The sequence below is a fragment of the Ailuropoda melanoleuca genome, chromosome 10 (genome assembly GCF_002007445.2).
Source record: "Ailuropoda melanoleuca isolate Jingjing chromosome 10, ASM200744v2, whole genome shotgun sequence".
Taxonomy (NCBI): Eukaryota; Metazoa; Chordata; class Mammalia; order Carnivora; family Ursidae; genus Ailuropoda; species Ailuropoda melanoleuca.
The window spans coordinates 29,124,596-29,141,621 of record NC_048227.1 but is presented as its reverse complement, the minus strand read 5'-3'; the positions used below and the strand labels follow the sequence as shown (position 1 = coordinate 29,141,621).

The 17,026-nt window shown below is 45.5% G+C and overlaps 1 protein-coding gene across 7 annotated transcripts in view; it reads left to right on the top strand.

The window, feature by feature from the left end:
* The window catches only part of SNX29 (sorting nexin 29), a 546,533-nt gene that overhangs the window by 16,071 nt on the left and 513,436 nt on the right, over positions 1–17,026 (top strand). For 3 of the 7 annotated variants that reach the window (XR_004628481.1, XM_034670353.1, XM_034670356.1), the window contains exons 2-3: positions 1,653–1,717; positions 3,777–3,829. Coding sequence is in view for 4 of the 7 variants with exons in the window: in XM_034670353.1 (XP_034526244.1) it covers positions 1,653–1,717; positions 3,777–3,829 (118 nt within the window). In the remaining 3 variants the exon portion in view is untranslated. Of the gene's footprint in view, positions 1–1,652; positions 1,718–2,007; positions 2,130–3,776; positions 3,830–5,955; positions 6,024–17,026 lie in introns of those variants that run through there. The other 4 variants (XM_034670354.1, XM_034670355.1, XM_034670357.1 and 1 more) reach the window with 4 other exon arrangements.

The window sequence follows — 17,026 nt, the reverse complement described above, 5'->3', positions numbered from 1 at the left end:
CCACTGCCCTGGTGAACGGGGTCCCCTTGCTTTTCTCCTTGTCTCATCATCCCATTTGGTTTGTCTTTCTAGTATGACTCTGAAATCGTCTCAGTTTAGGTTTACGTAGGTGTGATTTTTGCTCCACGGGAGGGAGGCTGGTTCTTCCCTACCATCTCACTCCCATGTCCCCAGCACTTGGCGCATTGCCTGGCACACAGTAGAAGTGAAATAAATACTGAGTGGGTCAGTGCACACGCTTGCCGTCTCTGGACTTCAGTGTTCCTTCTGCAGCGTGGGGATCCTAGTACTTTGCTTGTACAGGGGCAGGGTGCAGAAGTGACAGGATGTGAGGCATGCAGAGTACTCAGTTTGTGCCTGGCGTGCAGGAAGTGCTCAACACGTGGTCACAGTTGTTATCAACCGAGTGGCCCTGACATAATTCTGATGAACCACCGACCATCTCTGGGGTGAGGCCCTCCTGGGACTCTCTGGCGAAGCCCGTGATGAAGTACCCAAGTGAGAAGCAGCTCGGTGGCACTTGGAGGCCTGTGGTGCGGGGCGTCTGCTCTCGTACCTCTGAGTTGAGTCTCCTTTGAAATGACTGTGCTCTCTGATTGCAGCATCACAGTACGGAGCCTGTTGACTGGAGCCCCCAGGCCTCCTGTGGGCCATCAGCTGTAGCTCTGTAGCGGTCTTTTAAATGGAAGTTCAGCACATGCCACGTGTATCAGGAATGCTTTTGGCTGCAAGTAATGGCCCGGCATGTAGTGGTTTGAGCAAACGGGGTTGTTTGCTGTATGAGAGCCTGGAGATTTCTAGTATTGGTTCAGCAGTGAAATGGTGTCAGGGCTGGTGTCTCTGTGGTTCTCTTGGCCTTCCCTCCGGGCTTGTTGCCTCATGGCTGCACGGTGCTGCTCTGGCCCCTACCCCCAGCATGGTTAGGATGAAGGTGTGAAGGATGGAAGGAGGAATGAAACCATTCATATCTGTTCTTCTATCAGGAAGGGATGGTTTCCCCGAGACCTGCCAGTGCCCTTCTGCTTACATCTCGTCAGCTAGAACTTCTTAAGGTCAGCCTTCCAAAAGAGGCCGAGAAAAGGAGTAATTAGGCTTTTCAGCTTGTACCGCGGGAGGTGGCATGGGGAAAGGATGTTGGAGCTGATGGTGAGGCCAGCCAACGGGCAGTGCCTGCCATAGTAGGGAACCTGATGGTAAGTCCGAATGCTGGTTCTCAGCTGGGGGCAGTTTTGTCCCCCAGGGGACATCTGGCAGTATCTGGAGACATTTTTGTCGCCACAGCTAGGGTGTGTGTGTGTGTGCTAATGGTACTGGGGGTAGAGGCCAGGGGTGCTGCTTGCCATCGCGCGTTCACAGGGCACACCCACCACAGAGAATAATCTGGCCCCAACGTGAGTAGCGCCAAGGTTGAGAAACCCTGAGTTAGACCTTTCTGGACACGTTTTTCAAATGTGGGGGACATTCGTTTAGCTGCNTTCATTTAGCTGTTTCCTGCGATGTAGCAACAGGCAAATGGCCAAACTTCACTGTAATGATGTAGATTATCGGTGCCTTCATTACAGAGGATGCTGATGCCAGTTGGGGACAGTGGCAGAAAGTCTTGGTAGAAGGCTCGTGTCAAACAGAACTAATGAATTCTTGTTGCATTTTAGGGTCACAGAACAATGACCTGAAAAGACAGTTTCTGCTGGAGCGTCTGCTGGATGCCGTGAAACAGGTAGGAGGAGACCTCCCATTTGACTATGAGGTCAAGTAACAGTGTCAGGCAATTCATGTCGAAGTCCTTTCTGCCCTTCCCTATATGCACGGACTTACCCCCACTTTCAAAGTTTGGGAGCAGTGAGGCTTGTAGTGTCTCTCAGGCCACGATAGAGCAGGGAGGGCAGTCGGAAGTAGTGATGGAGGAGCGCCCCGTGTCCTTTCTAACACCTTTGGAGCACCCTGTCCTTTGTGATGTCCCTTCGAGGAGGGCATTGGTGTTGGTTTCAAAGTCTAACCTCCACGCAGTTGTGTTTTAGGGCTACTCTTCTGGGCGCTGAGGTGGTGGCTGGAATTAGTGCCCCGTGGGCACAAGAACAGAGACACACAGGAGGAATGAAGCCATGCCCAGGGTCGCGTGGGTCCTCCAGGTGGGGTCTGCTCTGATTGCTGGATGCGATTTTTAATATCTGGCTTTTGGCTGGGTGTGGACGCAAGCTTTGGCACGAGGCTGGTTTCGGTGTGCTTGCTTGCGTGTGCCAGCCACGCGTTAACTGCACATGCGTCAGTCCCGTGCCATGCTCTCTGCTAAGCGCTTCACCTTTAATCCTTCCAACCACCCTGTGAGATAGTTCCTGCAGTTGTTCCAGTTTATGGACAAAGAAACCGAAGCTCGGAAAGATGCAGTAATTCGCTTAAGGAGCTAGAGGTAAAAAGTAGCAGAGCGAGGACCCAGCGCTGGGAATTCTGGGTAGCTCACATTTTGGAAGGCATGACTGACAGTTCTGTGCATGCGGTCACCATACAGGGAGGTAAATACTTTCATAGAGATCCGTGTCAAGTGTTGAAGTGAACCCAGAGCAAACGGGGCATCTCTCGAGACTCTGGGCGTCCTGGGGTGCTGTGTGGTGGAAAGGACGCAGGCTCAGGTGAAGCTGGAGCCGAACACCAGCTTCATCTCTTCAAGGCTGTGGGTGCTGGGGCAACTCTGGCCTCTCTGGGCATCCTCTTCTCTGTTGTCGGGTCACTGCTCTCCAGAGGGCTGCCAAGGGGATTGTATTTGTTAAAGTACTAAAGGGCCCAGCAGTGAATATGGAGCCCACATTATTTGTTTCTTTCTCCCAGAAGGGGGAAATGTAATAAGAAAATGTAGAGGCAAGTGGAACCACTTTGAATGTAGCCGTTAAACAGAAATAAATTGGAGCCTATGCCCAGGGCTGCTATTACTATTGTTGTTGTTATGATTTGGGGGGATGAAAGTATTGTACATAGGCCTTTTAAAAGTCAATCTTATTGAGGTATAACTGAGGCATGCAATAAAATACACTAATTTTAAGTGTGCAGTTCTGTGAGTTTTGACAAATCTATCATTTAAAATCATTTCATTCATTCTTTGGAGAGTATGTTCTGGAATCTTGCAGGCCTGCTACCCACAGTGGAGATTCCACACCTTTAAAAGACAGTAGTGGCTACTGCTGATGGTGGCACTGTATTGTGAATTGAATGGTATATAACTAAAAATGGTTAAAATGGTAAATTTTATGTCATCTATTTTTTTTTTTTAACCACCATTAAAGAGGAAAGAATGGTTTGCTTTTATTTGTACCTACCCTGGGTAAAATGTCATTCGGCACAGTCGGATGACATGGTTGAAGCTTGAATCATGCTGCCATAATTTTATAGGCAGTCTTAACAACTTTGGAGCCCTTTCCAAAGGCACCCATCATCACAGATTTGTGTAAGTTTTTGTTGTCCCTTTGGGAGCTCTGTGTTCAGATAGCCAGCTGCTGACACACAGAAGCTTCCTAGGTCATCTGCACAAGGCTGTGTGCTTTTGTTTTCCTCTTGGTGTTTTTTTCCCACAAGGCTCCCCTCTGTAGAAGTGGGAGATAAGGGCTTCCTGTAAGCAGTGGCTAGAAGGCTGGGGTGTCCACATCTCACGTCTTGGCTTGACACCCAGGGTACCTGGGGTTCCTGGTCCCTTCTGTCCCAGGATCCTGAAAGCCTGTGTGGGCTGTTTGTGATGTCTGAGTGTCCCATCCCAACTGCCGATCTCACTGGCTGCTTTTTCCGTGCAGTGCCAGATCCGCTTTGGAGGGAGAAAGGAGATCGCCTCGGATTCCGACAGCAGGTAAACATGTCTCTTCTTCTTCTTCTTTTTTTAAGTTTTATTTATTTATTTGACAGAGAGAGAGACAGCCAGCGAGAGAGGGAACACAAGCAGGGCGAGTGGGAGAGGAAGAAGCAGGCTCCCAGCGGAGGAGCCTGATGTGGGGCCCGATCCCACAACGCTGGGATCACGCCCTGAGCCAAAGCCAGACGCTTAACGACTGAGCCACCCAGGCGCCCCACATGTCTCTTCTAAAACCGTTTATTGTCAGGACCAGAAAGGCAGCCGGAGATGACTAGCTTCTGTATTCTGCCTGTGCAGTGGTGCGGTGATTCAGTTTGGGTGATCCGTAGACCTGTCTAGAGTATTTGCAGCTTCCTGTGATACTCTCTCCCTCTAGTAGTCCATTCTGAGGGAATTACCTGAAATACCCTTCTGCATAGTTATTTTCAGGGTAATTGATCACAATGGCAGCTCAGAAATCTAAATGCTCAACAGGTGGGAGATGGTTGATAAAGTTCAGTGCGTTGGTAGGACGGAATGTTACGTAGCCATTAAAATTGATGTCCGTACAACATTTGTTTTAAGCAGAGAAATGCACATGTAGTAATTTACCAATTATATATGTAGTTAAAGTAAAAAGAGTAAGATAGAAAATTATACGGATGCAGAGTGATGCTAGCATGTTAAACCACCACTCTGGTGAAAAACGTACCAGAATGTGAACAGACGTAATCCTGGAGTTGAGGATATTGGGAATCCTTATATTTTCTGATATTTGCCATATTTTATACTGTGATCATGTATTTCTTTTATAATTTAAAAAAAACCCCTAAAATTTGCAATTGACCTTCATGACCCACGAAGGGCTGATGTAATTGCATAAGCTTCTCACATTGACTGGGAGGAGACGGAAATGTTTTGGCAAAGGTAAGAGACACACAGGCATTTGCTTTGTGAAGTCATCCAGGGCTGATTCATGGTGGCAGGAGGCGCATTCCTGCAAAGGAAGGGAAGGGAAGGAACTCACTTGCTCAGCATTCATATCATCCTGGAGCCTGGCCGCGGCCCCCACCCCGCCCAGCAGAGCCAGTCCCGTCTGTCCTTTCAGACCCGCGTCTGCGCTGCTTTACTAGCTGCGAGCAAAGCATGGTGTGCTACATTTTCATAGAGCTGCGGGGGCTGTTTGAGCTGGTGCAGATTTAAAACTGTACCCCTCCCTTTTTCTGTCCCTTTTTCCCTCTAGTTTCCCCCCTAACACTTAGCGCCAACCAACAGACTGTACGTTAGGTTTTTTTATTTTGTTGATTTCTGTCTCTGTGTCATAATGTCAGCTCTGTGCGGGCAGGGATGTTTTCTGTCTTACTCACTCATGTATCCCCGGTGCCTGGAAGCATGGAGAAGGTGCTCAGGAAAGACTTGCCGTCTGGGTGAGCGTGTGCACTGCATTGTGCCATAGTCAGGTGTTTACGTATCTGTGCCACCACGAGGCTTATGAGCCTTGAGGGCAGAGGGGCGACTCCTGTAGTGTGTACCTCTCCGTGTTTTGCACGGACACTTCATGCCCATCACACATTGGCTTCTCAGTGTATACACTGTGGCATCACATCATTAGCCCGCTGATTATTTCCGTTTTTCACGAGGCTCTACTGTGGGGCCTGGGCCTGATCAGCACAGGCGTCCTGATTTGGGGATGCAAGGTCTACCTGCATCAGAATCATCTGGGAGGCTTACTAAGCAATAATGCAACTCTCCATCCCATCCTGGACGGCCTGTGTGTGTGTGCACACGAGCGTGTTCGTGTGTGCGCACACGAGCGTGTTCGTGTGTGCATCCGTGCGGCTGTGTGTGGGTATGTGGACTCAGGACTTCCTCCTCACTTGTTCTTTTCCCCCCCATGATTGTCTGGTTCTTTTCCTGACAGAGAGAATCCATCTCTCAATGTTAGATTAATGTGTTCTTATGTAATAGAATTTACTACTAAGATTTTTATTGGGTACACTATTATGTTTTAATAGAGGTTAGAAAGTGAATTCCTTCAGTGAGAGCTGTCGTTTCTGGCTGGAAGGAGTATATGCCGCTTTATATTAATAATAATAGTTACTGCTTCTTGCCGCTCATGATTCACGTTGATGCTTCGTCTGCAGGACAGCACCTGGAGGAGGAGGAGTGGTGGTGTTACTCCTTGTTTACAGATAAGCAAAGACTCAGAGAGGTAGGATAAACCAGCCTAGGTTACACATCTGAGAAAGTGAAACTTGCAAGGGACCCTAGTTTCTAGGGCTCCAAAGTCTGTTCTTCCCATGCTATAATACATTTCGTGATTTTGTTGGTTTTGAAGCTGGGTTTAAAAAAAAATAATTTTTCCCTCACCTGGACGGTGCCTTCTCAATAACAGTCTTGGTCTTATCTTTGAAATATGTTTGGGTAAAGGTGGCATCACCTTCACATAGGAAAGGCCACATCATTGTCCTTATTCTGTGAGAAAGCTTAACCTCAAGAGGGAAAGTCTATGAACATTTTGTTGTGGGGTCTGAAAAGATGCATGAGTCCTTTTCTTCTCCACCCCTGACAAATGGCCCAGCACCAGAAGTGATCTCAAATGTATTCTCTTCTCTCCAGCTCCCCTGCTGTCACCTTGTCCCAGTCACCACGTCTCCCCCAGGATGGCTGCCATAGACTGACTCCGTCTTCCTTCTTGTCCTGCTTCCTCTGTACAGAGAGACTTCTGCAGAATGCAGATGCCTTGCCGTCACTCCCCCATGGAGAACCTTCCCCTTGCTTCTCTTTGCTTTGTGGAAAAAGACTCAACATCCCTAACACAGCCTTGCTCTTTGCTCCAGCGACCCTGGCCTGGCCTTTTCTGTTTTTGTTTTGTTTCCTTTTAAAGCCTTTTAATAATTTTCAGGGAAATCTTCAGATCCTTGATACCAATTCTCCCCCCACCCACCCTACCAAGTACTGGTCGCCTGGATCTGTTTTCCTTGCTCTATACCATGGATCACGAGGTATTTATATTTGTTCTTGGTCATTCTTGTCACCAAGCTGTGAAACCCCTGGAATTCGCAAAGTGATAAGAGCCATAAAGGTGTCTTCTGTTATGTTAATGCAGTGACTTTTAAAAGGTCCCAAAGGTTGGGGCCTGTTGCCTGGAGAACCAATCCTATGATAAGAGGGTTGGAACTTTCCCAGCTCCCCCATCACTGGGCAGAGGAGAGGGGTTGGAGAAGGAGTTCAGTTGCCAAAGGCTAATGATTTAATCAATCCCACCTAGGTAATGAAGCCTCCATAAGAACCCCAAAAGGATGGGGTTCAGACAGCTTCCAGGTCGGTGAACATGTGGAGGCACAGGGAGAGAGATGTTCCTGGGGAGGGCACGAAGCTCCGTGTTCTTTTCCCTTACCTGGCCCTACACATCTCTTCCACCTGGCTGTTCCTGAGTATTGTAAACTGGTAATCTAGCAAGTAAAATGCTTCTTTGAGTTCTGTGAGCCACTCTGGCATATTAACCTACAGAAGAGGTCATGGGAATCTTCGAGATACATAGCCAGTCCGTCAGAAGTACAGGTGATAATCTGGGCTTGGGACCAGCATCTGAAGTAGGGGGGGATGTGTGCAGTCTTGTAGAACTGAGACCTTCACCTGTGGGATCTAATGTTGTCTCTGGGTAGATGGTGTCAGAATTGAGTTGAGTTGTAGGACACCCAGCTGGTGTCAGAATTGCTTAGTGGTGTGGGGAAAATCCACACATCTGAAAAGGTGATGAGAATTGCATCTACCTTGCCAGTTGGGAGGATTAAGTCAGATACTGTGTGTAAAAGTGCCAGCCATGTAGGTGTTAATTTCACTCCACAGGGAATGAAGTCTGGTGGGGACAGTCATCACTCAGCTGTGACTCCTGCCCATGCTGCCTACTGATGGAGATAGTAGTCTGCAAATAGAAGGGAAGGGCAAATGTGAATTAGTGAACCTTATCGACATTCTCTCTTGCTCTTAGAGGAACAATCGAAGATGGAAGATTTCTTTCTGTGTAACTCCAGGTATAGTTCTCAGTCACATTTGGAAGATGGAGCTCCTTAGATGCGTCTCTTCCCTCATTTTCCTGCAGGAAGCTAAGAACCAGTGTCTGCTAATCCGCAATGGATAATTGGAAGGGATTTTTTTTCTTAAAAGGCCAAATGTTATCTTTGAGTGCCATTTTAAATTTACTGTCTTAGGCACAGTTCTAGGCATGACTGGGAGTGTTGGCCTATGGTGACAGCTAGATTCCAGCTGGTTGGATGAACATCAGTAGGAACCTTTGGAAGGATGGTACACAACTGTTTCTGCCAAGGCTCTTTGGTAATAAGCAGGAGAAATCTACTCTAGATGAGGAAGTTGTGAGCTTATAGAGTTGATGACAGGCCAGGTTTGGAAACAGGAAGGAGTCAAGACAACTTTGGAAGCCTCCTAAGCTGAAACAGGGGCCCAGAAATGGTCTTCTAGCAGGAATGGTGGTCCAGTTAAGGTTCTGCTGCTGGAGTGACTCTTTCATTCTGCTCAAGATGGACATTTCAGGGAGGAAGCACCTGATTGGCCAGTCTCAGGTCACATGTCCCCTCCTGGCCACCAGCAGAAGGATTTGGCGGAAGGAGCTTTCTGGGACTCTACTGGCTTGCTCAGTGCAATATGTCTACTTGGGTTCACCATCCCAAGAAAGGATCCAGTGAGGAAGAAATAAACCTTCAAATGCAGTCTGGGTGCTGTGATGAAGGGGACTATTATGAACATGGGCTGCCCACAGTGCCCAGCAGCTGTCCTCTGTTTCTGCTGTATTACAGTGACAGTCTTTCATGTGACAGTACTCTGTAGTTTAAAAATGTTCGTGTCTATATCATCAGTCTCATTTGATCCTTGCAATGACCCTGAGGTATAGACAAGCAGGAGAGGGGATGATTTCCCTACTTTTACCAGTGTAGAAACTCGGAGGCTGGTCATTTATGCAGCATTAACTTAGTATCTAGTACACACTGGTGCTGGGGGCACAGATTTGGTTGGGTGGGTCACATGGTTTGTGGGTTGTGGAGCAGGACTGGAGACAGACTTTGTATTCCTACTGTGGTCCTCATTCTCTGACACTTTACTGCCTCCTGTTTTTCTAACACACAGTTTCCTCAAATGAGACATTTGTATCACTGCGAGTGCCTAACATGTTTTTAAGCGTTAAATGTCATGGCATTAGATTCCTTTCAGTTGCCTAGTGGCTCAGTGGTTCGCCTTTTCTTTTTCAGTCTCAGTGATACTGGTGGTGAGACTTGGTTTGGTATTAATAGTTAGGTTGAATTAAATGAAATTGCTAATATTTGATCCTTTTGACCTACAAAAACAACAGTATCCTCCATTTCAAACTAGTATGTCCCCAGCAGCCCCCTCCTCCTCTTTAAACAGAGGCTTCAGGCTCAGTCTTCCTCTGTCAGAGTGGCAGAGACAGAATTTAATACTTTAATTTAATTGCATTTATATTTCCTCCGTAGGGTGCATGATGCTGGCTTTCTATTTGCAATAACGGTAGTTTTCCCTTTTAAAACTGGCTTCTTTACGTGGAAAAATAAGTCAAACTCAGGACAGGTAAATAACGGTATCTATCCTCAGATGTAACAAAAGTTGCCCAGCTGTTTGTGAAGGACTGGAGTCTGGCAAGGAGCCAGTCTGAAGCTTTTTGTGGCGTTTGGGTCCCCACGCTATCCAGTGCTGTTGGGCTCATACCAGATGCAAAGCGTAAGCGTGAATGTGTGGGAGGGAGAACTGATCTTTGAGATTACACAGCAGCATGCACCAGTCCTCGTGGAGAGTGTCCAGCACCATTGAAGTGAAGGGAAATTAGAGGCAGGGCTTGTTTCATCAGCGTTTGTCCATAGTAACCTCCCCAGGAGGAAGTGGGGGCAGTCGTTGGGCCCTGAAATTCATGCATTTCTCACCCCTCTCTCTTGGAGTTGTTCTCCTGCTCTGTGTTCCCCTAAGAAGAAAGACCCATTCTTGTGCTTCTTTAAAATTATTCCATGGACTGTCAGTCATGCCGGGCGATGGGAGGCTGTAACATGTTTTTTGAATACCTTGGTTTCTAGAAATAATGGCCGAAGAACTCAGCAGGCACTGGAGGTTACCGCAAGGGCTAGATACATTATTGTCCCACAGAAGAATCTTCTTCCCGCGTGGAATTACCCAGCACAATCTGGAAGCTTCGCCTTGGAATCATAAACAGCAGCCCCAGCTGCGGGGTGGCAGAAGGCGTGTGGGATTCGGAGCTCAGAGTTTGAGCCTTGGTGTTGCCAGTCCCGAGTCATGTTGGTCTGCGGGCAAGTTTTGACTTTCTCATGGTCCAGTGTCCTCATCTGTAAACGGGTACAGTTGCTGTCACGTTGATGTGGTAGAGTTGTGAGTTAGTTTACATGGAGCCTTTCGAACAGTGCCTGGTGGCTAGTAAGTTTCCGGAAATTGTTAGCTATTGTTGTCACTGCAATTTCGTCTTGACACTTGGTGAATGTGCTCTGCATACCGGGTCTCTCTGCCGTTACAAGGAGGCAGTAGTTGGCTTTGGCTATTTGTCTCAGGACGTTTAGGAATTGTACATTTTTGTGACCCTTTTGGTGACTATGTCAGAAGAAGTCAGAGCAGAGCCTTTCCCCTCCTTTCAAAGCTTGCCAGGGACGAGTGATTGGTTTGGTGGTTTTTCTTTACCTGTCAGGGATTAGAAACATTCTGAACTTTGCAGGAAGCTACAATACAAAGCCAGCCGCCCTTTGTTGTTCTTTAATGTCATTCTTAGCATGGTTGAAAACTGTCATATGTATTCCCCTGGACACTTATGAAACCAAATAGCTTTTCTAGGCATTCCTTTTCCTCTTTTAAATGTCTCTGGATGTTCATCATGTGATTTTCGTCATCAGTTTGTCATAGTTTCTTACCAACCTATTAGTTTGAGGTGTCGACTGGATATTCTAATTCTTTTCATCCTGCAAAAGATCTTGGGGTTCATTAATTGGATTCTCTCCCCTCCCTATCCTGAGTACTTCATTTCCACTTGACGATATGTAGGAGATAGTTCCATATTGCATATTCTTTTTTTTCCACATTGCATATTCTTTCATTTTACTGTATTGATCAAATGAATTGATTTCTTTTTGGGAAAAGATTATATTTAGCTACTGGGGAGCCCTAGGGCATACAGCAAATCTGAGCACATTTCCATGTCTGATTTTTAATAAATATTTATATTGCTTATATTGATAGCTATGGAAAATAGTGCTTGGCCCATGGGAAACAATATGTAAGCAGCATCATCGCCATCCTCCTCGTCATCACTGTCCCTGATGGTGGAGAGATGGTGGGGGTGAGCATGAAGTATGAACTGTGGTGTCAGATGCCCAACCCAGTCACAAATCACCAATTACCAGCTGTGTAATTCTGGACTTACTTAGCTTCTCTAGGCCTCTGTCGTACCATCTGGAAAGTGAGATGATGATCACAGCCGCACTTCCTTCGATGTAACGGTGTTTGCTTGGCATAGCCGGTTGCAACTTACTAAACTCAGTGTGTTTTCTTTCTATGACTAGTCATACCAGTGTTTTGGCTAACTTGGAAACTAAAGGCGAGACTCATTGCTCATTAATTCCTCCATCCAACAGATGTCTATTTATGGATCACTATGTTAGCATTGGGGATATAAACTGGATGAGTTGGTTGCTGTCCCCAGGGAAATCAGAATGAAGTCCAGGACATGGGTGTGTAAATCAGGGACAGTCATCATGGCCTGTAGTAATAATTACATAGTCCAGACGTGACAGGTGAGTGTGGGGTCTTTAGTGGTCAGACGGGTAGGATGGGAATTCCAGGCAGCAGGAGTAGCAAGTGGGACAGTGTAGGGAGGTGTGAGAAAATGGGATTGTGAATGTGTTGTATGTGTTGGGAGATGGAAAGCCAGGAGGCTTCTCTCTTACTGTCACGGGAAAGTGTTTGAACTTTACCCATTAGGGTCTCCCTCCCTCCCTCCCTCCCTCCCTCGATTTTACTTATTTGAGAGAGAGAGAGAGAGAGCATGAGCAGGGGGAGGGGCAGAGGGACAATCAGACTCCCCTGAGCAGGGAACCTGATGCGGGGAGGCTCCACCCCAGGACCCTGAGATCATGACCTGAGCCGAAGGCAGACACTTAACAGACTGAGCCACCAGGTGCCCTGTAAGGTATCATTTCTTAAACTATGGCTGTTTGCATTCCATTTTCACAGTTTTTGCCATTTCTGTATACTATCTGAGCCAGATGTTGGCTTGCGGCGGAAGGTGAAGGCCCTGTCTACTCTGGTCTTGTCATAAGTAATACTGTCAGTGAAATCAAAGACTGATGGCTGACTATAGTCTTGCTTGATGCATTGAAATGATAACATAAACACGTTCATCTCTGTTCCTCCTAAAATGGTGTCATGTCTCATGTGCCATGGCAAAGTGTAGTATGGGTGGGGGAAAAACAAAGAAGGATAACAACATAGTCAGAGTTGCATTTCTGGAAGAGGTGCGGGGGGCTGGGTGGGGTGAGAGGGGGCCTGGGGAGCAGCGAGGGTGGCTCTGTGCACTGGGCAGGAGGGCTGAGTGGAGGTGGTTGGGAGGAGAGACGGAGGGATTGAGAAGCCTTGTGACTGAGCCTTGAAAAGCCGGACGGGCTGACAGGACATGGATGATGAGACGCGGAGGATGAGACTTCAGTTCTCTGGCTCTAAGGTGTGGCCAGAAATCAGAGCAATTGCGTGTTGTTTTAAATTTTGTTTTGTTTGTTTTAAAGCAAGCTTTGGTGTGGAGTTTTCTTTCTCCCAGGCTATGGGCTCCAACCAAGCTTTGAGAGCCCGTGGGCCTCTGGCTTAGCGTCACTTCTGTGTTTCCTTGTTTCCCATTGACTCACTCCTTCTTCATCTAGGGACTTGTGTTTTCTCCATTGTCTTTTTCCCTTTGGATCGAAGCAGCTCCTTCAGCTGATTCCTTCCCGGCTGCCAGCTCCAGTTCCTGATTTTGAAGTTCCGTATCTGCCCAGAGAATCCCAGGCCGTGTTTGCGTCTGGACGAAGAGCTGGAGGTCTGTCTGCCCCAGAGAAGACAGTGCCTGTGCTGATATTAGTCACTTTTGAGACTGGTCAGAAATTGTGATTTAACCCATTGAAGAATTGGTTATTTTTTTCATTTCTGGCTCCTCTGGTAGAACATTTATTTGATTTCTTTTTACATGCCTGTCTGCCACCCTCAAACCTTCACACTTCCAATGTCTTGAAAACTACTGCCTTGGGAGTTTTCACTGCTCCCAGGTTTGAATTTTTTCTGGTTCTTTGTCAGCCTTTTTTTTTTGGCCTCTTTTTTTCTCGATTATATCTTCTTTTCCTTCCCCCTGAGTACCTTATATTCATGACCAGTGGTTTTCTCCATGTTCATAAAATTTTTACAAGTAACACACAGATGTGTGTACACACACACACAAACACACACGCACAGATTTTTTTCCCATTGTTTTACAAAAATTGAATGCTAAATAATGTTCCATATCTGCGTTTTCTCTCTTGGTACAATCCTGTCAAAACCTTTCCAAGTTAAGGTTCTAGTAATTGTTTTAATTATTTTTAATTTTGTAAATCTAATTGTTTTTAAGAGGTTGCATTATATCTCATGGTGCATATGTGCAGACAGTTTCCTGTGAGGTAAGAGCAACTTCGTGTCCAGTGTTCACTACTGTGGACAATGAAACAACAGACACCCTTGAGCTTCTTTACTTACCTAGTGAGGATTTTATTTCCTTGGCATAGATTTCTAGGAGTTGGGTTGCTGGGTCAAAGAGAATATGTGTTTTTTTGTTTGTTTTTTAAAGATTTTATTTATTTGAGAGAGAGAGAAAGCACGAACAGGAAGGAGAGGGAGAAGCAGACACCTCACTGAGCAGGGAGCCTGACATAGGGCTCGATCCCAGGACCCTGGGATCATGACCTGAGCTGAAGGCAGATGTTAAACTGACTGAGCCACCCAGGCACCCCGAGAGTACATGTTTTTATTTTATTTAATTAATTGATTTATTTTTTTAAGTAGGCTCCGCGTCCCGTGTGGAGCCCAATGCAGGCCTTGAACTCACAACCCTGAGATCAAAACCTGAGCTGAGACCAAGAGTTGGACACTTAACTGACTGAACCACCCACGTTCCCCAATATGTGTTTATTTTTTATTCATTTTCTTTTTTTAAATAATTAAAAAAATATTTATTTTTTTGACAGAGAGTGAGAGAGCGAGAGAAAGCACAAGCAGGGGGAGCAGCAGAGGGAGAGGGAGAGGCAGGCTCCCCACTGAACAGGGAGCCTGATGTGGGGCTCGATCCCAGGACCCTGGGATCATGACCTGAGACAAAGGCAGACACTTAACCGACTGAGCCACTCAGGTGCCCCTTACTTTATTTTTCTTAAAAGATTTTATTTATTTGATCAGAGAGACAGAGAAACAGAGTATGAGTTGGGGGGAGGGGCGGAGAGAGGTGGGGAGGGACAAGCAGTCTCCCTGCTGAGCGCCCAGCCCTATGCAGGGCTCTATCCCAGGACCCTGAGATCACCACCCGAGCTGAAGTCAGATGCTTAATCAACTGAGCCATCCAGGTGCCCCAATATGTGTTCACTTTTAATAATTATTATGATCAGGTATCTTTCTAAAAATTTCTGCTGGCAGTGCCTGAGACTACCCTTCTCTTTCCTGCTTACTGTAGTTGTGAGTGTTGTTTCGAAGTTTTGTACGTGTGATGGGTGAAAGCCTGCCTGGCTCAATCTGTTAAGCATTCGACTCTTGGTTTAGGTTCAGGTTGTGATATCAGGGTCTTGAGATCAAGCCTTGGGTCAGGCTCTGCACTCAGTGTGGAATCTGCTTGAGATTCTGTCTCCCTTTCCCTCTGCTCCAACCCCTACCTTGCATATACTCTCTCTCTCAAATAAATAAATAAATCTTAAGAAAACAAAAAAGAATGGTGATGGCTCAGACTCACTTTAATTTGGATTTCCTTGATTGGTAGTGAATTTCAGTATCTTTTTTTTTTTTTCCTTGAACATGTTTTGGCTATTTGGCTTTACTGTTTTGTTTAAAACTCCTTCATATTATGCATTTTCTTACTGGATTATTTGTCCTCTTGTCAGTTTGTGAGAGCTCTTTGTAAATTATTATAATTAATTAACCTTTCATCTGTTTTCTGCTTTGTAAGTATTTTTTCATATCTGTCCATTATCATTGTAAGCATAGATAACAATATCTATTATACTACCACATTTAAAAATTTTTTACATGGGGCACCTGGGTGGCACAGCGGTTGGGCGTCTGCCTTCGGCTCAGGGCGTGATCCTGGCATTGTGGGATCGAGCCCCACATGGAGCTCCTCCGATATGAGCCTGCTTCTTCCTTTCCCACTCCACCTGCTTGTGTTCCCTCTCTCGCTGGCTGTCTCTATCTCTGTCAAGTAAATAAATAAAATCTTTAAAAAAAAATTTTTTTTTACATGATTAAATATCTTTTTATGTACCCATATACCTACCTACCAGTTTCTAGGTTTTCAAGTGTTTGTTTTTTTAAAGATTTTATTCATTTGACAGAGAGACAGAGAGAGGGAGCACAAGCAGGGGGAGCAGCAGGCAGAGGGAGAGGGAGAAGCAGGCAGAGTGAGAAGCAGGCTCCCTGCTTAGCAGGGAGCCAGATGTGGGGCCTGATCCCAGGATCCACGGGATCATGACCTGAGCCGAAGGCAGACACTTAACCAACAGAGCTACCCAGGTGCCCTGTAGGTTTTCAGTGTTTTAAAAAGATCTTCCCAATATTAGATTATGCATACTGTATTTTTAAAAATTTCTTGTAAGATTTTTATTGTTTATAGTTAAGTCTTTAATCCACCTGGAATTTATTTTTGTATGGCCTATGGGATAAAACTGAAGCCAATTTTAGTTTCTCCTAGATGATTGCCATCTTTCTCACAGATCTTTTTGGTTCTTTAACTCTGGGCATTATTTCTGGGCTTTTTGGTTTTACTTCCATTTCACTTACTTAGCACAGAGAGAGCATGCTCTGGGCCACAGCAAGCAGCACTAATTGAGAGCACCAGGCTGGCTTGCTTCTCAGGTGCTGGGACCCCTGGCACAGGAAGGAGTTGGGAGAGGGCCCTTGCATGCTGGTGCTGTCACACTGGGATGTGGGGCCTCGGCCCCAGCCCTCATGATCCTTGCTCTAGATGAATTTGCATGAATTTTCAGGGATGCTTAATTCTACTCAAATAATGGTAGAAGGTGCAAATTACTGAGAGAACATGATCACTGGAACCCACTCCTCTTTCTCTTACACTCTCACAAATTTATATGTCTATAAATTTATATATAATATAATATATATAAATATATGTTTATATATAATATAATATAAATTTATATTAGTCTATAACTTGCCTTTTTTTTTATAGTGAGAGAGAGCATGTGAATGGGGGAAAGGGGTGGGGAGGGGCAGAAAGAGAGGGAGAGAGAGGGAGAACCTTAAGCAGGCTCCGCGCCCAGCACAGAACCTGACATAGGCTCCATTTATGGAGATTATGACCTGAGATTATGACCTGAACTGAAATCAAGAGTCGGACGCTTAACTGGCTGAGCCACCCAGGCACCCCTTTGTTTTTGTTCTTAAACCTGGCCGTGTATTATGGAGATTGTTCAAGGTCAGTAGTTAACAGAATGGTGCAGCTTACTGTCAATGGCATCTTCATGACCAATGTCAATTTTGTTTGTATAATTTCATCAATTATGAGGCACAGGTGGATTCAAAGATGTGTGGGGGAGAAGGTGGTGCTTCTTAGGGTTGATTAGATATGTTGTCTCATTCTTTTTAAATGTCTCTGTAATATTTTGTAGTGTGGAGGTACTGTAACTTATTTACTATTTTCCTGTTAATGGATATTCAAGTTATTTCTCACTCTGTTTTTGCTTTTGCTCTTGTAAACAGTGCTGCAATAAAAGTATTTGTGTATATATATATAATTATATAATATTTATATAATATATAATTTTATATAGAATATATAATTTTATATATAATTATATATAAATATATAATATATATATTTATACAGCCACACTCACATATATCTTTGCCTACTAGTCTTTTCATATTTGTTTATTTAAACTTTTGATTTTGAGATAATTGTAGATTCAT